The 21,376-nt window shown below is 43.2% G+C and overlaps 2 protein-coding genes across 4 annotated transcripts; both read right to left on the bottom strand.

Moving 5' to 3' along the window:
• Positions 1-85: 85 nt before the first annotated feature.
• On the bottom strand, positions 86-9,703 carry scinlb (scinderin like b). 2 transcript variants are annotated; one of them, XM_037275792.1, is made up of 17 exons: positions 9,596-9,703; positions 7,669-7,856; positions 6,610-6,764; positions 4,916-5,077; positions 4,624-4,773; positions 4,092-4,181; positions 3,887-4,019; positions 3,634-3,722; positions 3,352-3,567; positions 2,991-3,112; positions 2,825-2,915; positions 2,252-2,422; positions 1,961-2,135; positions 1,572-1,687; positions 1,422-1,499; positions 1,257-1,317; positions 86-748 (listed from the first exon to the last, which is right to left on the bottom strand). In XM_037275792.1, the coding sequence occupies exons 2-17, from the start codon at positions 7,847-7,849 to the stop codon at positions 585-587; spliced, it is 2,154 nt and encodes a 717-aa protein (XP_037131687.1). In that variant the 5' UTR covers positions 7,850-7,856; positions 9,596-9,703; the 3' UTR covers positions 86-584. The 2 variants fall into 2 exon arrangements, with proteins under 2 accessions (XP_037131687.1, XP_037131688.1); XM_037275793.1 differs by having other exon boundaries at positions 7,669-7,865; positions 9,596-9,673.
• Positions 9,704-11,719: 2,016 nt separating this feature from the next.
• ccdc18 (coiled-coil domain containing 18) lies at positions 11,720-21,277 on the bottom strand. Of its 2 annotated transcripts, none has more exons than XM_037275790.1 (25): positions 20,869-21,277; positions 20,292-20,450; positions 19,974-20,077; positions 19,787-19,915; positions 19,541-19,637; positions 19,327-19,448; positions 18,955-19,243; positions 18,773-18,860; positions 18,426-18,643; positions 18,200-18,310; positions 17,740-17,871; positions 17,445-17,579; positions 17,312-17,377; positions 17,074-17,190; positions 16,814-16,981; positions 16,300-16,442; positions 15,676-15,839; positions 15,387-15,600; positions 14,753-14,852; positions 14,554-14,685; positions 14,180-14,293; positions 13,974-14,111; positions 13,345-13,746; positions 12,431-13,069; positions 11,720-11,903 (listed from the first exon to the last, which is right to left on the bottom strand). In XM_037275790.1, exons 2-25 carry the CDS (start codon positions 20,421-20,423, stop codon positions 11,883-11,885), a joined length of 3,975 nt encoding a protein of 1,324 aa, XP_037131685.1. In that variant the 5' UTR covers positions 20,424-20,450; positions 20,869-21,277; the 3' UTR covers positions 11,720-11,882. The 2 variants fall into 2 exon arrangements, with proteins under 2 accessions (XP_037131685.1, XP_037131686.1); XM_037275791.1 differs by having other exon boundaries at positions 12,431-13,066.
• Positions 21,278-21,376: the final 99 nt, after the last annotated feature.

Below are 21,376 nucleotides of genomic sequence, written 5' to 3'. Positions count from 1 at the left end.
AATTAAGACATTTCATCACATTATAGTCAACTACCAAAGAAATAATAATAAGGTGTGGGCTTCTGATTTCTGCCATACACGTACATGTGTTTTAACTCAAAAGAGTTTTATTTTAAAGCAACCCATGAGAGTATTTCATGGACACAGTGCTAAATGTGTGCATGCATATACTTCGACACGTTTCACAGCAGGATAAAAATGCAGCATGCAACTTCTAGTAAGCGCAACAATCCGGTATGAACTAAAGTGTGGAAACAATGGATTGAATGGTGTGTATGGTGGTAAAAAAGCATGTTGATATTAACTAGGTGCACACACTGTCTAAAATTATTTTGCATAGCATAAAGGTTTTTTTTTTAAACAAGAAAAAGTGGTAAAATGAGGATGACTCATTGTTGAATGCAAAAAATAAAAATAAAAAATCCAATTGTCTTAAGAAGACAGAAAGCATCATTTTCTAAAAAGCACTCCCAGCCTTTAAATCTGATTACATCTTTGCTTTTGGCACTTCGGGATTAGAGGTAAAACAACCAAAATGGCAACTGGAGCTAAATAAGTGCAAAGTTGGCGAAAGATTTTGGTGTTCAGAACAGTCGAGCGCGGATTCTGTCCAAGGGATCCGTCTCCCACATCTTGGGGTCCCAGGCGTGGAACCAGCCGGTGAAAATTGGCGGCTCCGCTCCCTGTTTGATGGTGGTGATGGGCAGCCCCTTGCGGCCGGACGGGTCTGAATCCAGATATTCCCTTGCTGGAGGAGATGGGCGAAAAAATAGGCATTAAAAACAAACGAACATCATTTTCATTTATCCTCCTTGGCATACAGCATGGAGGGGGAATCAGCAGAGCATTTACGTCGTGAGCAATCTCTCTCTCTCCACTTAGGGGGCAAGGCTGAAAAGCAGCATTTGAAAGCCTGCGACCTTCCATCCCCGATGCACTCCCATAATAAGCAAACATCTATGAAGGATAGCCCTGCTTGGTCTCGGGAAGAAAAAATATTGTACAATAGTGTCTGCCACACTCCAGAGACACAATGTTGACTTCTCTTGACAAGTGCGCTCATGGACATTGTTGGCCTTGAGCAAAAGTGCAAAAGGGCCATGGACATCATGTGACAATACTGCGTTTAGTGCCAAAGGCAAGATGGCTAACGTGCGAGTCTCAAAGGTTTTAAGACTCATTAGGCACGGTCGTTGTTTTTTGGAAAGGTTAATAGCTAAAGGATAATTCAACTGGACATTTTTTGTACAACCAACCTAATTTGGGAGCTCCAGTCTTTTCCTGTGCGTTCGCTTCCTTGCCGATCCAAAGGAAGAGCTGCGTGGAACACACAAACGACGGATGTCATCAAGGCTATTTGGTCAATTCAGGGCACAAATGAGAATTCTCCAAAGCCAACCAAAACAGTATAGCCATCTTACTTGGGCCCAAGTATCTAGAATCATGACATCATCCGTGGCCAGGTCAGTCTGAGTGAAATCTCCAGGAACTTCTTCAACCTGCGAAAAGGCTGTCGTCATAATGTGTCCAAGTGCTAAAGCGCAATTCATTCATATCATGATGTCACGCACAGTGAGTCGTCCGGTTTTGTTGGAGCAGCCAAACAGGCGTGGTGGCTTGATCATGTTCTGCAGAGTCTTGGACGTCTGGTATTCCTTTTTGCCACCCAGAGCGGTCCAGAATGCAGCTGAGAAGAAGAAGAATTGGTACCAATTGAGCACTTTTATTGTTCTGGTTGAATTAGCACTGATATACAATCACAAGCTACTTTTTTGGGTGGAATCCACAAAGATGTTATTTGCTTAAAAATTCTGCATCCAAGCAACTATGCTGAAATGAGGGGCGGGGCTTTATTTAGTCAGCCTTTGCTGTCATCTTGTGGTGACTATAGGCAATTGTAAAGGTGGGCATCAATGAATTTTTCTTCTATATTGTCAATGGATTAACAGAGGACACCCACCTGGCTCTTTTCCCTCGGCAACATGGCTGGCGCTTCCTCCGAGGAAGCCCACCACGTGCTTGGCGGCCTCCATCTCGTTGTCGCTGGCGCCCACGCCTCGCCACACAAACAGACCGCTTGGTGACTTCAGCACAAACACGTCATTGGTGTTCAGGTTGGAAGCGGAAACATCAACCTGAAGGATGAAATGAAGACCGGTGAGAAGTGGGAGACTTTTCGGCGGGTTGGATGAAATGAAGACCGGTGAGAAGTGGGAGACTTTTCGGCGGGTTGAATAAAAGCGCTCGTCACCTCCACGGCCCGGGTAGCGTGGGAGGTGCTCTGGCGGATGTGGAAGAGGCGAGTGCTGCCAGATCGGGTCTGTCCACCTTTACGTGATGTTCCTCCGCTGTGGATGATCATGGGTCTGCCCTTGAACAGGCTCATCAAGTGAGGGGGCTCCTGGCCCTGAGTCACTCTCACCTGTAGAACACAACAGGATTCAAAAATCTTTTTACAGCAATTATCAAGTTTAAAAATTAAAAGTTTAAGTAAAAGTTTAATGAATTTATTCACGGATAATATATAACTTTCAGTATTTCTAATCAGTAATTGATCAGAAATCCGACTTGTAGTTACAGGGCCACGTTAGAATGAATAGAATAGCGCCCTCTGTTGGCCATTTGAAGGTGGTGTATTTTTTTATGAAGAAAGTTGCAGTTGACGTTCAATCTCTCACCAAATATATGTTTTTTGAGCTCACAATTAACCTTGGCGGCAATTCCCACTATCTATTCCTGATATCATCCTGATTGTAAGAATACTGGCAGGTGGTTAAGTAGAAAAATGATATAAAGGCGTTGGTATCTGTCGACAAGCTCGAACCTGAACTGGTGATCCTCCCATTGAGTCATCCAACTTGACGGTGAGAAACGCTGAAGCAGTCAATTCATCCTGAGTCGCCTTCAGCCCCTGCCTGACAAAGTCACGTCGACGTATTTAGAATACGTTTGACGAGTTAAGCCGAAAGTCAAACAACAATAACACACACCAAGTGTAAATCAGTTGTCCTGTCTTGTAGGTGTAGAGGATGATGTAACAGTCGCCACCATAGAAGTGGCCGTACGATGCAGGATCGACAGGAACCATTTCACCATTCTCCGCACGCCAAATCTAAAAGAGACCAGATACATTTCTTACAAAATTTGAAAGTCATTGAAACTGTCTGTAAAGAAGGGGAGTAGAGAAGTTGGCTTTGCTCAACAACTGGTTGTCACTGAAACTATTTGCTGATGGGAAAGAGTTAAAGAGAAGGGGTCCCGGGACGGAACCTTGGGGCACACCTGTGGTGACTAGGGACAGCTAGGAGGTGAATGAGTCAAGTTGAAGGTACCATTAATGCTGAGTTTTACCTGGAACTTGCCCGTGCCATCGTCGACCATGCAATGCTGAGCTGCCATGGCCTTATTGGAGTGCAGGCTGGACGCGTCAAAGGGCACCTGATCCACTTTAGCAATGCGGCCAATAGTGTAAGCCTGACTCGGCCCGGTGGTCTCGTCTTTGTCCTTCCAGTCACTGAAGAACTGCTTGAAGAGGATTGTCTCGGCTCCTGCGGGAAGCACTTGCAGCTGCAAGTAGCATCAAGAAAGGTTTTTTGTGCGGTTCGACTACAGAAGATCATCTCTAAAATGTACCTGGCACTTGTTGCTGTACCCTTTGTCTTTAATGAACTTCTGGCCTGCTGACATGGCGGCTTTGCGCTCTGACACGTTGGCCTTTGGACCTGATTGAAGGCAATGATAGGCAGATGAGACAAACGTTTATCCAGTCCATTCACTAGACACTTCATTAGGTACACTTGCACAATCAAATCCGATTCAATAAAATGCACTGACCTACAATTACAAATTGTAATATTACTTGCGTGAATTTGGATGACTTGATTACCTTTCCAAACAAATATGTTCTTGTCCACTCCGTTATCTAGAATGTAACATTCGTCGGATGACAACATGGCCTGTTTGAAGGGGCTGGATGCGGCCACCACAGTCAACTTCATGGAACCCGAAGCATCGGAGATCTGAAAAGCAAAAGGAAATTTCAAATACAATAGCTGTCATCACAATTAGCAGAAAACAAAAAGCTTTCTCACCATGTAGAGGGCGCCCTTCTTCCTATTGGAGGCATCCACCTTCTCATCATCAGGAGTGCTTGGTGCAATGGCAGGTTTGGGTCCCAGCACCTTGAAACACAGTCAACCATTGAGACAAGTCCATTGTAGTTTATCATTAAGACTACTTTACGAGGTTTTTTTTTTAGACTTTGATGTCTGTACAAATCTATTTTTGGATAAAGAAATGACATGAAATAAAATGAACTCCCTTGTGCACTGAATATGGCAAAAATAATGAAGTTTTAGAATTTCTTTAAACAAAAAGACAAAAAAATAATAATCTAGGGCTCTTGTATCATCTCATTAGTCTTCTGTGTCCTCCCTTCACGTGTTTACAAGGCAGAGAGTTGGCCCCAATTTGGCCCGCTAGCAGCTCATTACAAACGACAGCATTGTGCATGTTTGTTCCCACGCTGCCTATCTCACACGCATCATTACAGCTTATAGCTTCGGCTCACAGGAGACCTTTGGGCTCAAACATCAAGCGCCAGGCTGAGAAAATGAATTGCACCTCCGTGATGGCCTGCGGCTCTTGGCCCTCGTCCACCATGTGCAGCTTAGCTCGGCCGTTCCTCTCGTTGTCTCGGATGTGGATGGCCATGTGGGAGGCCTTCAGCTTCTCGTAGCGGTTGCACTCGCTGCCGCACCACTGGTAGATTTCCTGGCGACAAACATTGTGACAGACATCTGAGGTGGATGGAAGTACTAAAAAAATGTGACCATTGAAGATAAAAGTTTTCCTGCGTGTTTTATAAATGATCTTGAGAGCAACCAATCCAGTGTCACACAAATCAAGGGCTCACCTTTCCCAGATCAATAATGAAGCAGTCCCCCTTGTTGAAGCTAGCCCAGGTCATCTCCATCTCGGTGGCTCTGATGGCCCTGCGACCTTTGATGTGAAGCAGTCGTTTCACGTTGGCGTCGTTGGTCACCACGTGTTGAAAACCGGACGCCACACCACCTTTCTGTGAGAACACGGGGCGATTGTTAGTCATCTGACGTAGTGGATTCATTTGAATCCTATAAGTAGTTAGGTTAATTTCTATATTGCATTTCTTGTCACAGTACTTCCCTGACACCAAATACTAATTTCCTATTAGGTGGGGCTTTGGCGCCATCTTGTGGCATTTAAGGGTATTACAGAAATACCACAAAATTCACCTTTGTGCTCATATTGGATCTGCTCTTTCTCCTTGCTCTGCTCCTTCTTAATTTAGTTGCTCTTTGAACTAAGTGAGTTGAGGAGTTTCATTTAGATAAAAGTAGTAGTTTACCGCCCGTCATTTTATGGCATTTTGACCAAATGAATTGGATGGATAATTTAGGGATTAACTAAACCATACATGGCAGGGTTGAAGGTTTGTTTCACAAGTTGGATGATTTCACAAGTTCACAACTGAGAATGATTTGAACTTTACACAGCAATGTGGACCAAGACAGCTGCCAGATAAAAAAGACTGCATAACTGTCAATTATCAAATCGTGTCAAGGACGAGGACCTTCGTTGTACCTTGGAAGTGGAATTGTCCCGTAAAGTGCCGTCCTTTGAGAAGCCGTCAAAGCAAAACAAATGAAACTTACAAATCATGCAAATTGGAATTACAACATATCGCCAAGACATAATGCTCATTAGTGGGAGGATGGAGACAAATGAACGAGTTCTTGTGACAAACAACATTTCTTCTTGCTGAACAAAGTACCAGTATGCTGACAGGGTCTTGCCACAATCTGGAGGAGTGGCTTCAAAATGGAGAGCACATTCAGCCTTCTCAAGAACCACTCTGTAAAATTTTCCATGGTAACAATGTGTCCTGTGTTTGTTCTGATGGAAAGATTGCTTCCTGAAGGACTCGCCAAAGCTATGAGAGGACTGGAAGTTCTCCCGATGAAAATAGAAAAACTAAAAACAAAAACAAAAACTAGCTTAAAAAAAAAAAGAGAGTAATAAAACAAGGATTATATTACGTATATTTGGCAAGAATATTTTACGTTTTGTAAATTAGCCTGTAACGATTTGCATATGTTAAACAAACATCATTATGATATAACATCATGTGCTTTTGGTCAAAGTCCTTGCAAAAAGAAAAGAATGTTTAGTGGGATAATTACAGCCAGACAAAATTAGAGGAGGAAATTTCGGCTCAAAACTCAAAACAGATGGGCAGCGGAAAGGCTGGACGCGCCCTGGCATGGAAATTCTGAAGAAGGCAATTTGTCGGTGAACTTCAGACTCATCTGCGACAAAATGCACCTGGGGCTGACAATCATTAAACCACGCTCATATAGTTGAGTCACAGCCATTCCATTGAAGTTACCCTTTTACAAAGTGCCGTTTAAAATCCAAGCGCGGCTCAGTTGCCATGGCGACAGCATGGTAGGAGAAGTTGCTCTCATTTCCTAACAAGTTCTTCATTCCAATTCATCCTCTACTTTAATTATTGGCTTGATAACTAGCCATTGGGTCAGTTAAACGAAAAGTTAGGTCAAATATCTGCACCTTGTATGTGATGCCCGTCTTGAAGAAGCCGAGGAAGGTGTTGGATTCGGAGGCCTGCATCTCCCGGAACTGCACCGGCCCGCCACCCAGGAAGTCGTCCAGCTGAGTGGCGAAGATGGCCGCGGCGCCGCTCTCGTCCTGCGAGCACTCCTCGCCTGGAAGGGAGTCACAAATCGTCCAAAATTTGTGATTGTTATCGATGTCACAAGATGGCGGCAAAGCACTTTTCTGCAATTAGACAAGGTTATGGCCTGACTAAATTGAGCTCCTTCTCACACTTTTTTACTAAAGCCATTTTTTTTGTTTTGGACCTGGCTTTTGGTTTGAAAAAAAGGATGTGTGACATCGTGAGTCAGTTCATCTGCATGTGATCATTGAATGAAAATATGGCGCTTGTGAGTCAGGCACGGAGACACTGACTCACTTCAACCACAGCTGCTGGATGCATCCGACTTAATGAAACAAATCAAACTTTCCCTCAAATCCACAACATTCCAGATCCCTAAAACCCATTCGAGACGGAGTCAGCATTTTTTTTCCGCTCTTATGTAAGTACGGCAATTGAATCAGAACTTTTTGTTCTTTTACTCAATTTCACATTATATAATTCTACTTTAGTGTTCTGGCAAAAGACTGTTGCAAGTCTAATATGTTGGTTGCAGACGCCCGTCTGACTGCCAGCAAACAAGTACGGGCTGGTTCTTGTCCCCCAGCGGCCTGTAGAAGTATTCCCGAAGTGACTCGTACTGATTTGACCAAGATTTAAAGAGCATGAGAAAAGCTCACCAGATGTCACCCGCATGCCACAATGGTTTGAATGTGAAGAGACCTGAGACTAAGAGCACAAAAAAGAAGGAAGTGCGGATTCTCACGAACAGCTGCAACTTTTTGAGTTGCGCAGCTATATAGCGCTTGTGGTATGTGTGTGTTTCAGCGGTGACGCTTGCAGACTTGTCTGCATGCACTCAGGAACCCACATGTGTTACGTAACATTCCGGATGCACACAAAGCTATACTGCTCGGAGAAATTGAAATTAGATTCTGGGCGCTGTGTTTTACCGAGCCACATGTGGATGCTGTAGGAGGGGGCGGAAGTGGTGAAAAGCAACAAGTAGGCATCTCCGCTGTAGAAGTTTCCATGCAGAGCCTTCGGAACGGGCTTCAGGTCCAAGTTCTCGATGCGCCACACTTGCAGGCCAGGCTGCTTCCCTGCGTTTGCAAACTCCTTATGGGACACCATGATGGATCTAAAAGGGGTGGGGCGGGGGGACACAAAGAAAGATGTTAAATGAAGGATTTTGCATTGCAGAATTGGGGTGTGGCCATTTAAGGATTACAAAAAAACATTTTTGAGGTTTTATGGTTTTTTTTCTCATTCACACAAACAACAAATATATGAAACATGTTCATGAAAATCAAACTTTGCCAAGCAAGCATGACAAGCATTTAATTTGGCCCGTTCTACTTTTGCATAATCCATCTACCACGCACATACAGGCACGGTAGAGAAACTGTAATCTGTCATGCCGCCGAAGATACAAAATCACTCAGATTATTTATTCACCCACCATGTTTACACGAGATCCAGATTACAAATTACTTTGAGGCAGTAGCATTATTATTGAGGATTTCTTTTTTAACATCCTCACATACAAGCTCTTGCACAAACACTTTTAAGAACAAACTCTTACTTGCATTTAGAAAGAACATTTCAAACAGTTGTGATGGTAAGGCACTCACTAATGTGTCTGAATCATGGGTGGGTGGTTTTATTGCACTGATCGGGTTACAGATGCAGGAAAACACTTGGTAGAGTAGCCGGAACAGGGCTGATCAATACAGTCTGAAGCAAACACTCATCTTGGCTTTGAGACGACTGCATTAAAAAGTCATTATTAAAGTGCGCCAGCCACTTCATCATATGTAGCTGCATCTAGGCAACAAGAACTACAAAAAAAAATTATGGGAACAATGTAAAATCTTATTATTTCATATAAACTCATTTTTGTTGCGGGCCACATCGGAGTTATTGTTTCCCTCGTGTGGCCATTTATGACAATTTTCTAATTTATTTTGAAATTTGGATTTGAACAAAAATGTTGCAACATCTCACTGTTGTTAAAAACAAAGACACTTTAGAGTTTTGGTATTTTAACAAGAAACATTGAATTGACACATGATTTTGCTTTTGCGGGCCACATGAAATGAAGTGACGGGCCAGATCTGGCCCCCGGGCCATGAGTTTTAAAGTTTGACCTAAGTGGAACAGAACTCACCTCACATTTTCTTCTCTCCACTGTCAAAAAATGACGTGATTAATATTGAATATTCAATTATTTTATCACTTTACCTTATACACACAAATTAATATTTTGTAACAACTAATTGCTAATTATTGGCCTCGAGGTAAGTAGAATGTGCGCAAGAGAGACTGACTTGTCCCAACACATCCGGACGTCTGGTAAAACAAATGAAGCGCACCTTCGCTGGGCACTCCGGTAAACCTTGAAATTGTTTCTATAAAAGGTGCCCTTCATTTGTGTACCTCGCTGTCCAAAGAGTACATAACATTATCGGCCAAAATGTAGCATTTTGTGCGTTAAATTCTCACTACATAGTGGTAATGGATATTTAGTAAATCAATTCTCGTGATATTGTGTGCACGGATGACAACAGCGACATCATTGTTGTCGCTTTGATTTCAATGAAGAATCTCACAGTACTTTACGAGACCAACAACTCTGCAACATTAGAGCTTTTAATTACCACGGACGAACTGGTCTTATGTTACGTAACGTTGCTCTTTGAATTAACACTCCCTTTGTGTCTTTTGAATCTTCTAATCTTAAAAGTAAAGGATTCAAAGAATATATACGACAATAATAGTTTTATGTGGAAAAAAAACAATCGGGTACTTTGCAATGGGTGAACCAGAGGAAAAAGAAAACAATGACAGAAATAAAGTTACTAATAAAATAAGACTTACATGTATATGTGATGATGGGTGGAAGAAGAGAAGTGTTGTCGGTGGAGGCTGCAGATGTGGGAGTGATCCGATTCAGAGGCGCAAATGGGGAGTGCCAAGGGGGAGGGAGATTGAGCAGCCGCGGAGGTTGTCTGTCGGAAAATACGACGCTCTGATTGGTTGACAGCAGCAAGCCAAAACAAATAAACATCCAGATGCTCTTCTAATATAACAACAGACACACACGCACCAAGTCTGTATTTCATCAATTTACTGATGGCAGATGATGGCTACTTCCTGCTCTTTTCCGGATATAAAATGTGTTCAAACAGGGAGGGTACATAGTTCACTGGGTTTACTTTAAACACAAAGTAGCAAACATGGGTTTGTTTGCTTTTGGGATTTAGTTTGACAAGTCATATGCGTCCATACTTCATCTTTTTAAAAGTAAATCCAAAAGGTTGCCTACCAATTACGTTAGTCTACCTAACTGGTGTTAGAGTGGTGAATGTTTTCATTGAGGGAGTGACAGGAGGCCCCACCAGCAGGCTGGAGACAGCTGATGGTGCACATCCTCAACCACAATGGATTACAATCTTATCATGTCGGGCTAATCTGGGACACAAAAGGAGAAAAGGGACATGAGGGAGAACTGGGACCCCACTTTGATACTGTTGGAAATATATACATTCAGATTTGTTACCATATACAATTTCATCTTTTTTTTCCTTCTTGGATTACATTTAAGTTTCTTTCAATTCCTTCTCAAGGTTGCTTTCTGTTTTGATTTGTACCTTATGCTTGTATTATATTATTAGAAGCATCTAATTACAAACCAGGTCGTTGTTTGTTTATCCGCAAGCCGCATGTTTAATTAAAGCACATCAACACTGGGAGTCATCCAGCTGAGTTGCGCTTTGCGTGTCTACGGCCGGCCGCACTTTCAAATAATGATTCCCTGCAGCCGTATGAGCTTTGCATCTTTGAAGGCCTTTTCCAAACATGGCCAGCTGCGACACTCGTCCATCTCGTTTGTCCAGTCTCGAAAGAATACATAATGACACTGTTATTATGATGACCACATGTCAGCTCGTACATCTGCCACAATCGGACTATATGCACATACTAGGCCGAGAACTATACTATAAAGTTGCACAGAGACAAAACAAGTCACATTTTCGCAAAATGGAGGCTAACACTGAAAATTAGGAGATAGATAATATGTAACTGGCAATTTAAAAAAAAGACAAACATAGGAAGTTGAACAGAGGAACTAGAGCGCAAGAGTGACGCTATCGCAGCAGGCCACAAAATGAACCACATCCTCACTTTACAAGGAGCTTAACATGCAAACGTCAAGATAGCCTTCCTGAAAATGTAAATGCTCTTAAGACATATGATTACTTCAGACAAACAGGGCACAGTATTAAAAGCAAAACGTGTTTTGCAAGTTTCTGTTTTGTTAGTTCAACGAGGAAGAGCGACTGACGTCTGGCAATCTGCATGTCACAAAGTCGTAGTTGGAATTACTGAAAGGGAAGTTGTGCTGAAATTGACAAAAGTATACACTTTGTGAGAGTTTTCTAATTGCTTCAATAAAAGTTGTACTAAGTTCATCTTGGTTTTCCTTTTTAATCACCGCCGAAACATGTCAGGTAATGCACCTAAAATAATTTGTTTGATATAAAAGAACCAGTGAAGTGCTTCAATAAAAGTTTGGAAACAGTGTTAAAGTGGCTTTTTTTTTTTTTTTTTTTTTTAAAGAGACAGTGCAAGTTTCCACTAAGCTAGAAAAAATTGGCTTAGAATGCAATTTCAAGTAGAGGCTTTCAAAAGTAACTCTCCGGAGGGGCTCATGCATTGCTGGGCCCCTGCCCTTACGACCCCATGAGGGGGGTACCACGCAGTCTACTCAGAGAACAGTTAAAACGACAGCGATTTCTGTGGTTTTGTCAAAATGCCATTAATCGTGTTCTTGTTATGTAAGTTAGATCCCAAAGCTTTTTCTCGGCTTTCTCGTTGCCCGTCGCTGAGCCAAAAATTCCTTTCTTGGATTGGAAAGTGACAATTCTCATGCAACTGGTTGACCGAGGGATCTTGTTAGTTTGCAACCAAGATTGAAAGGTCTCTGGAGAATGACACTAGTAAAAATAAGAACATTTATTGAAGTATTAAAAATGAAAACTCAAATGTTTTAATCTATCTAAACACCAGTCACAGGCTGTCAGACAAAAACCACTTCAACACAGCACTACTTGAATAACTTACATTATAAGAGATACGTTGAAGATATAAACAGGAACGTTGTTCATGCCTCCCCGGTGTCCATCTGAGGGCAGACAAAAATGCGACAGTTTCACCAGATGAAATCGAATGGAATGTGGCAGCCTTGTCTTACATAAGGGCAATAAAACGTTTGGGCCAACTCGGTTTCTCTGTCACTGCTGGATTTAATTTCGATTTCATCAGTCACTTGGTGAATGAATGGTGAGCCTTACAACTAATTGAGGGTTGTGTAGCACAGAAGTCAAATTGTTTCCATTTCTCCTGCCTCTATTCGAGCCAACTTTAGGAATATTTGGTATTTTCATGAAAAAGAAGTTGGCTCCACACAACAAAAGTTATATAATTTTAAGAATATTTGTTTATATAAAACGACTGGAAGAAAAAAAATCCACTGGTACTCTATGAGCCTGTGAGTATTGTCTGTCTTCATGTGTTGCGCCACACTTTGTGTTCAAATATCTCATATATATATTATTTAGTAATGTTTGTTGCAGTAAATTACAACAATACCACTGATATAATAAGTCCAAATGCATGTTTGATTCAATTCCATCACTGTGCTGCTGTTACCTGAAGGTCCGGTCCACTCTGCGATGACCCCTCAGAGCTCCACAAGGACGGATCGTCCTGATTGGCTAAAGTCCGATTGACGAACCGCAACATTCCCTTCAATGAGTTCATGTGCTCGTTCGGGCTGCTCGCCCCTACTCGCTCGTTATCTCCTTCCTCCGTGATAGTACGCTCGGAGCTGGAGCTTGTGTCTCCCGTCACGTAGGTGAGGGGGTCGAAGGAGAGCTCGCAGCTCGATGGCGGCTCGGTGCTGCTGAGTCCCTGCCAGCTGTGGTCTACGGAGTCCGAGTTGGACGACTCCCACGGCTGCTGACTCAGCGCCTCCCTCAGCGTGGCCTTGAGGCTCGGAGGAAGCTCTAAGGACAGGTCGTTGCTACAACTCTGGAGAAGCATCTCGAGGCCCGCATCAGACGGAGGCGAGGTTCCAGTTGCGGAGGGAGGGGAAGTCCTGGGAGCGAGGGATGGAGAGATGGTGGTTGTCGGATACCTAGTGGGAGAGGAAGGAGGGCACGGCGAGGATGAGGAGTCCTCTTGGGGATGGACGGATGGCATTGAGCCATTTGGATCGCACGCAGCTGGATGGTGACGTTCAGTTGCTCGCTCCAGACTAGAGATGAGACGAGTTACCTCAGACTCCTGCTTAGAAGTTGCCAAAATGAGCAGATTGTTAACTTGCATCAAAAAATAATAATAATCACTGGACACTAACAAAATATGTTACCATAACCATCGCTAACATTTCTGATGGTGAAATATAAAAAATAATAATAATAATAACTGAAAAATGTATTTAAACCCTTGAATGCAGAAATTAAGTCATCAGAAAATAAATATTCAAGTTCAGATAGCTTCAAAATCTTCTTCGGTACAGCAACAATAAGTGGTGATTCTAGCCTTGCATTAAAGTGCATTACCTCGAGCTCACTGGAGGTCTCGGTGGACCCCTGAGAGGATTCAAGCTGAGTGCAGCGCTGAGCAGATTTGTCCCTGGCTTCTTTCCACTGAGCACTAAGCTGCTCCAGCTGGACTTGGAGCTGCCTCTTCTGAGCCTTGACTTTCTCGTACAAATTCCGGCTCCTCTCCAGCTGAGTCTCAGTCTGCAGGAGCCCGTTCTGGCTCTGCTCTAGCCGAGTCTGGAGATGACTGGCTTCGGCCTTGGTGCGATCCAACTCCATCTTTGCGTGTTCCAGCTCACTTTTAGCCTGGTCCAGCTGGATCTCCTGCTGCTGGAGTTTAGAGGTGAGCTTCTCCTGCGAGGATGACATGTGCGAGGACACTTTGAGGAGCTGACCTCGGGTCTCCTGCAGGGACTCCAGCTGACCAAGAAGAAAGAAAACACATCTTAGCATACACTGAAACTTCAAATACTCAATTCAATCCGACATTCCCTCAGTGTTTCTTCAAGTGTGGTAGAGGAGGGCTCCCTCTAGTGGTACATAAAATAATCTATACATTTTAATTGATTTAATCTTGAGCAATGCAATCCACGTACGTACTCAATTGTTTGGAATCGTCGCTAATACTCGCTAATGATATGGCGTACCTCCTTGTTATGTTGCTCCCGCTCCAGATCCAGCTCCCGCTCTAAAGAAGCGAGCGTGTTCTGCAAGCTGACCTCGCAGCGTTGCCAGCGTGTCTCTTTCAGAGCCAGCTCTTCCTTTGCATGGCACAGCTTCTCAACCTACACAGTAGCCATGACAGTATAACTGCCGAGCAGCTAGCGTGTGAAAACATCTGAATGGCGTTTACCAAGTCCTTCTCCTGCAGCTTGATGGCGTCCAGTTGTGATGTGAGAACTTTACAGTGACACTGAGCTTTTTCAAGTTCCTGCAGCAATGTCTCAAGTCTGTGCTGATGGGATTCCTGAAACACATTCGAAAGATCAGACCCAATATTTTTAAAGAAAAACAATTGCATCGCCATCGGCTGTACTTTTGCCGCGAACCACAGGATATATTTTCTCTCCAAAAAAAAAAAAAACTGTTCCTTCTGTTCACTGTTCTCTTTCCGGGATGTCACATGTTGAACTTTTTCAATTTGACCTCCAGGACATTGTGACCCGATTCGCTTTTGTCTTATTTGCATGACCTTGCTCACATTCCTTGATGCACTCCTCTCTCTACCTTTGTCTCCTCGAGCTCCTTCTGAGCGTCTCTCAGTTCTTCCTCTCTGGCCTCCAGACTTTGCTGCAGTGCCTTCACCTTGATCTCCATCTCCTGCTTGTGCTCCCGGATGGCCACATCCAGCTGGCCCAGCTGAGGAACACACGGAAGTGTGTCAAAGCGTTGCCTTCCAAACACACCCTGGAGGCTTCTTTCATACCAGCGTTGCTCTTTGCTGGAGCTCCCCCTGTCTTTCTTTCAATGCATCGTCCATGTCTAAAACTTCATGAGTCCTCTCTTCCAACTCCTTCTGGGTCTCGCTGTGAACACGCACATACACCTTATAAATAAATCATATTATGTAATGGATTGTGAACATTAAGAAAAGTTTATAAGATCTAATATAACACTTTTTATGGATCTAATTATTGTGCAGAAAGAATGCAAACTAGATTTATTGTTATTTTTGTGTATAAAAAAATCAGTGCGGCATTTTTTAGAAACTTTTTACGTTATTTTTAGGGGAGGGCTCTGACAGTAACGTGGATTGTGAAGACCAATGAACTCAAGTCTTGCGGTTGTACAGACAAATCTTTATATTGTTGGTGTGTGTGTTCCCTTGAGTGCTTTGTGTACAGTAGCTGCAGGCAATAATTACAAAAGAGCTTTTATAGCTCAGTGGCACAGTATGTACCATCTTGAAATAGCAAATGATTACATCACAAAAGAAATGATCCGTAAAATGGACACGTTTGTCACACAAAGAAAAAGTATAAAATTCTCATGACATGGTTTCAACGACACAATGACTCCATCACGTCCGTAGAAGAGTTCACGAGCGAGCGTAGCCTCACCTGAGACGTATACTCAGTTTTTCCACCTGCACTTGCCGCTCGTCAGCAATGCTTTGGGTCCTCTGCAAGACGTCTTTAAGCAAGTGGAGCTGCGTCAAAGTCTCGGCCAGCTCCTCCTGCACCGTCTGCAGCTGGCCCTCCAGGAGCTGCACCTTCTGGATGCAGTTGTGCTTGTCTGCCTCGCAACGATGGAGCTTCTCTTCCAGGTCCACCACTAAAGAAGAGCGAGGGAAAGTGTTGAAGGTGTCTGTAGCGTCACAACGAATGTGGCTTGGGTGCATTTGCTTACCCAAGTCATTCTTGCTTTCAAGCGCGCTCCTTGTTTGCTGCAGGTTCTTGTCCATGACGCTGATCTGAGATGTCTTGACGGTGACGTCTTTCCGCAGACTCTGCAGCTCCGACTCTTTGGACACGAGCTCCACTTGGTATTTTTTCGCGTCTGTTGTCGCTTGGCTACAAAAATATGAAAAGTAACAAGCTTGTTATGATTAGTTTTTTTTTTTTTTAGCAATAGCATGACATCCAAATATGAAACATTTATTCGCCTCACCTTATCATGAGCGCGGCACCCATTTCTGATATGAAGAGAACCTTCAGCAATTTTTAGGAACTTAGCAAAAAAATGTGAAGAAAATGAAGTAATTGTCCTTTAAGACATCACGATCCGGCCGAAAGAAATGTCGGCAAACCAAAGCTAAGCCTCGCTTATATATATTAACGGAGGCGAGAGGCGGAGCAAGAGGGGCGGCGTCACGCCTACTGCTGGTTATGGTGGAATCATAAGACACAATCTGATATGTCTGATTTTCAAATGGGACAACATATGATGCAATTATCTCAATGGTAAAAAAATAAATGCGTGGAAAACAAGCTGTTGATGATTCTACTCATGCCACGGCACTCCTGTCCTTACTTGAGTGTCTCAGACAGTTTAGTGTTCTTTTCCTTCACGTCATGCAGGTCCTTGTCTTTCTCCACATTGTCTTCCCGTCTGCTCCTCAACTCATCCTGCAGAGACCCTCGAGCTCGCTCCAGCTGATGCTCAAGTGTGGACACCTACGTCAAAGACAAGAATGTCACCAAATTTCCCCAACCCACCACATTTGGTGAGAATACAGCAAAGGTCACCAAGGTGGTAACATTAAATTCTAACACAATGAATTAGATCTCGCCGCTCATTCAATTTTTTTGCTAAGTCTGTGCTCGATTCTGTACAGCTCAGCGCACTGAATGGACAACATTGTCTTAAGAGTTGGGACACAAAGCTAAGAAGACTTTCTGTGCTATTTATGTGATCACAAGATTAAACCGCTTATCCCCCGAAACCAATGCTTTGTTTTCACATGATGAATGAACCCTTCTCGGATTTCGTTATGTTAACAAATGGATGGCATCTTCTCTTCGCACTAGCGAACTCGGTTGCTCACCTGTTGCTGCAGCTGACTTTGGCTCTCCTCCAGTTCGGCGATGCGAGCCGTGCTCTCGCTCAGCATCGTCTGCTGCTGCTGCAAAGAAAGCTGAAGCTGCAGATTTTGCTCACTGGAACTCTGAGCCACCCGAGTGACACCGTGAAGCTTTTCTTGCTGAGAACACACCTGAAGCGGGGAGAAGAAAAAAAAAAACAGGAGTATTGAGCGTTATTATTATCATTTTTGAAAATTGCTCAGTCCGAGCGGTGACTGTCTACCCGGTCTTTGGATCTCTGCAGCTCGGACTCGTAACTTTTTTTCATCTCCTCCATCTGCTGAAGATGCCACGTCAGCTGGTCTCGGCACGCTGACAGAGACGACTGGAGCTCACACACCTGACACACGCCCAGACAAAAAGTCAACACTCACACAAAGTGCAACTTTTACAATGGATGGACTGAAATATTTGGTTCTTCTAGTCATCCTTAAAGCAATGTCACATGTTGTTCCACCGACCTTGGCTGCCTGCTCTTTTAAACTCTGGAGCAACTCCTCGCTGTGTCTCGCTTCAATCTGCTTCTCCTGAAGCCGAGACAAAATGCATCAAGTCCTCACTAAGCTTGTTTTAAAAACAGGAGTCCTTCCTTACCTGCGTGAGCTGTTCCACAGAGGTCTGCAGCCGTAAAGTTGCAGCCTGAGCCTCATCTCTTTCTCTCTGGAGACAACTCAGTTCCTGCTCCATGTCTAAGACTCGAGAATGAGCCTCCTCCACAGACAGCTGTAGCTGAAAATGTGAGAAAATGCTCACTTTATATTTATAAATATTTTATATTTATAGTTATAATTAACGACTAAAATGACTGACACTCGTAAAAAAATGAACAACTCTATCATGAATATTGAAGAAAGAAAAAAAAAAAAGCTCAGATGTAAATTCAAGTCACCATGTCTATTCTGTGTTGGTGCTCGGTGCATTGCTGACTTTGTGATTGTTTGGTCTTTTCCAAAGTCTGCTGGTACTCCCTTTGCTTTTTGCTCATCAGTGTTTGGTAGTGTTGAAGAGTGCCAATCATCTCCTGCATTGAATACAAGAAGACCAAAAATAGCATCTTCAAAAAGTGCTGGATGACGAAAGAAAACTCAACTTTGCTCACTTCAGATAAGTAAACAATCCCTCAAAAAAGGGCTTCAAGCTGTGATATGCAGATATTTGAACACCAACGGTGAAGCAACACATTTAGACCGACAATATCACAATACTCACATTCTTTATGAAAAACAACTTACTGCAGCTTATTGAGTCACTGAGTAATGGAGACTCTTTGTATATATTATATTATGATGTATTATACACCCCCAGTGACCAAGTCATATGAGAAGTAGCAGCACATTTAAAAAATGTACCTGCAGCTGATTCTCCAGCTCCGTATTCCTCAGTGCAGCCTGACTGTAGGCCGACGTTTTCTCCTGTAACTGTTTCTCCAGCGCAGCAACTCGAGCGCTCTTTCTCTTGTACTGATTTGAAACCAAGAGCAAAGCAAAGCTTGTGAAACCACGTGTAAGGTTACAAAGGGAAGCGTCACATTTGTTGTATGACCAACAGAAGCAGAAGAAGAGAAAATTGCTATACTTCTTTCTCTGAGGCCGTGGCTTGGTTGGCTTTGTCCATCAGCTCCGTCTGGAGATTCTGGTAGTTGGAAGCTCTTTGGGCCAAGGAAGCTTGCAGGGCGGAAATTTCCTCCTGAGCTCGGTTCACGCGGTCCTGAAGCCTCTCGACCAGGCTGCATTGTTTAGTCCTTTCAGCCTCCTTCACCTGAAGAACTTGCAATAGATGCTGGTAACCTTCACCTGAGAAGATCCAAAAATAATAAGACTGGAAGGGTTGGCATTGATGATGTGAAGGTTACATTGGCGGGATTTTCTTTTGTGCTTTTGTTTATGGCCTGTATATCAAAATGCAGATGAAAGAACGTGAACCTGGTTTCAGTTTCAGCATTTGTGCAGTTGTTGAATAGTCCGCCGGAGGCAGCGTGCAGGGCCTGACACACAATGGTCCTACAGCATCCTAAAAAAATATTATATCATCTGAATCAGGTAGGTTATATCACTTTGGCTTTGGGCACCATAAGGAAAATCATATGACGTATAAATCTCCCCACCTCTCGAAGATGCAGCAGAGATAATATGGCCTCCAGGCTGGCTGCCTCGGCTTGGCTCTGCTGCGTTGCTTTGTTGCTGTGGGCCAGACACAGCTCCTGGTTCTTGGTCAGAGTGCGCAGATCTTCCAGTTCCTTGCGCAGAGTAAGCAGCTCCCTGCATTCAGCGTTGCGTTCCGTCAGCTGCCTCTGGAGGTCTGAGCTCCGCCGCCCGGCATCCTCAAGCTTTGCCTGGAGATCTGAACACTCAGCGGCAAAAGTCTTTGCCTGCCTCGCGTCTTCCTTTAGCTGGCTGCAAGGGCCCGTGAAGAGGTCATGGTAAGGACGAGTAAGCACACGTGATGGGAACAAAGCGAGCCATGTTAACATGCAAACCTGATTGTATGACTCTGATCGGCCTTTTCTCTCTCCAGCGCAGTACACTGAAGTTCTAACGCTTCTTTTTCTTGATCACACTCAATCAGACTGTCTTTTAATTTGATTTCATTTTCCATCACCTGGAATGCAGACACAGCAATTGTTTTACAATGACATCAGTTTCAGCCTGGAACACTGTGACAAACTTTGAGATTCCAAAGTTGAAAATGACCTTTTGAAATTTGATGGCAACAGTGGCCTTGTACTCTTTGAAAGCTTCTTTGAGTTTCTCAGCGTTTTCGAGGGCTTGGTTTCTTTGTTGCTCCGCCCTGTTAAAAATTGGACAAAATTATGTCGAATACAGCACAAATATACATTCAGTGTATAGACGACATAATAAATTAATTGCAGAATTACATTGAACATAATGCCCAAACTGTGAAATATAATAAAACACTGTTCAATCCAGCCAATTTACCTTTTAGTCAAAGCGCTTTTGTTTGCCAGTTCTTCTCTGAGAGTGTTTAGTTTTTCCGTCAGAGTTGTGATCATGATGTCACTGTGAGTTGCTTCCTCCTGACAACGTTCCGCTCTCAGCTCTGCCGCCCTAAGAAACACAAAGACAGACTAGCTTTCAGGATATCATGTACGTCGGCATGACTTACTTTACTTCTTTAGCTTTGGTCTCCACTTCTGTTTCGAGATGTACAATTTGCTCCTTCATGACTGAGATGTTAAGAGATCTCCCACTGGAGCACCGCAGGTGGCCCTGAAAGTGAAAATGTCCCTCATTATGCATAAAGTTGTACGATATAACAATATGGCCAATATAAAACACCTATCGTTCCATCGAACCGTGTTTATAATGTCCTTTTTTTTGTTTGTTTATGGACAGTGTGCACATAAAGGGAAAACCATGGAGATGCTTGCACCAGTACAAGCAGAAAAGATCATTTCCATATGCCTCAGGATGGCTCTTTTACCTGAGAGCTGGAGGAAAGGAGTTCATACGGTGTAGCATCCAGGTCAGTGATGAGTTCAACATCCTGCATGGCAAGACGGGCATTTTCTTGGCGTGCGTAACCCATTTTTCGCTTCATAGGAACAGAATCCATTTCATGGATGACATGAAGTCAAGTGGACTGGATAAGAATGGAAACAAGCAAGAATGACATGTTTTTCTGTTGTTAGCATAATGGATTTCAAATTAATGTAATGATTCCTAACAGTGTGGAGTAAGCAATTATCTGGACAAAAGTGCACCAGGTGAAATTAATAGATCCAAAAATGAATTTTTATTAGAAAAAAAAAAATGAATTTTTGTTCAACAACCAATAGGAGCGACATAACGTGCCAGACAGAACAATTAAATGTTCTTCCAGTAGATGGCAGAAGACAGACTCATTTAGTGGTTTGAAGAAGACAATTTTACAAACATAATCTTGATTTATGCAGATTAATTGAACATAGATTGAAACATAGTTGAAGTCTCTAAAAATGGCATTTATGACTTAATTCACGAATAGAGCAGTGGTTTAAAACAAGTTGTCGTGGACTCACCCAGTTGCAGTCTTGGCAGATTCATCAAGTGTCTAATCTTCGTCATTGACATTTGATTCTGAAGAGTACATACGACCAGTTAAGTGATCATAACTTTTTACAGTGGTCAACTGTCGGCCGTGGTGGTACTTGTCGATCACTTTCAAGAATAAACGACACATGACTGTCAATGAGTTAGTAGCATGTTAGCAAGCCAAATGTAAACAACGCTTGCTAATCAACAAGTGGCTAGCCGAGAGATGTAACGTCGCTGCGATCTGGTCAAAGAAAGTCTCAAAAAACAGCCTAAATTACTGATTAGCTTGGTGGTGGTAGTTGTTTTGTTTTTTAATACACTGATTTCATTTTGTCATTCCGTTTTAGTCGATGTGTTAGCATTACCCAACAAAAACTTAACCAAGTTGTCTCCGCCCCTGTTTTTTTTTAATCCGTTAGTGATTGGATGGAAGCAATCGACACTACACAACGATTGGTTGAAGCGTCTGCTACGCACACGAGCGCGAACAGT

The sequence above is a fragment of the Syngnathus acus genome, chromosome 17 (assembly GCF_901709675.1).
Source record: "Syngnathus acus chromosome 17, fSynAcu1.2, whole genome shotgun sequence".
Lineage (NCBI taxonomy): Eukaryota > Metazoa > Chordata > Actinopteri > Syngnathiformes > Syngnathidae > Syngnathus > Syngnathus acus.
The sequence above is the reverse complement of the archived record's forward strand: the minus strand, read 5'-3'. Positions and strand labels throughout refer to the sequence as shown.

Bases quoted from the DNA above. Each gene is read 5' to 3' on its own strand.
- scinlb (XM_037275792.1), bottom strand. From the start codon at position 7,849: ATGGTGTCCCATAAGGAGTTTGCAAACGCAGGGAAGCAGCCTGGCCTG. The intron at 4,020-4,091 runs GTGAGAAAGCTT...TTTGCTTTTCAG, and splicing joins AGAAGGGCGCCCTCTACATG to ATCTCCGATGCTTCGGGTTC. The intron at 2,136-2,251 runs GTGACGAGCGCT...TTCATCCTTCAG, and splicing joins ACGCTACCCGGGCCGTGGAG to GTTGATGTTTCCGCTTCCAA.
- ccdc18 (XM_037275790.1), bottom strand. From the start codon at position 20,423: ATGGATTCTGTTCCTATGAAGCGAAAAATGGGTTACGCACGCCAAGAA. The intron at 19,638-19,786 runs GTAAATTGGCTG...AATTTTTAACAG, and splicing joins AAAAGCGCTTTGACTAAAAG to GGCGGAGCAACAAAGAAACC. The intron at 16,982-17,073 runs GTAGACAGTCAC...TCCCCGCTTCAG, and splicing joins TGCAGAGATCCAAAGACCGG to GTGTGTTCTCAGCAAGAAAA.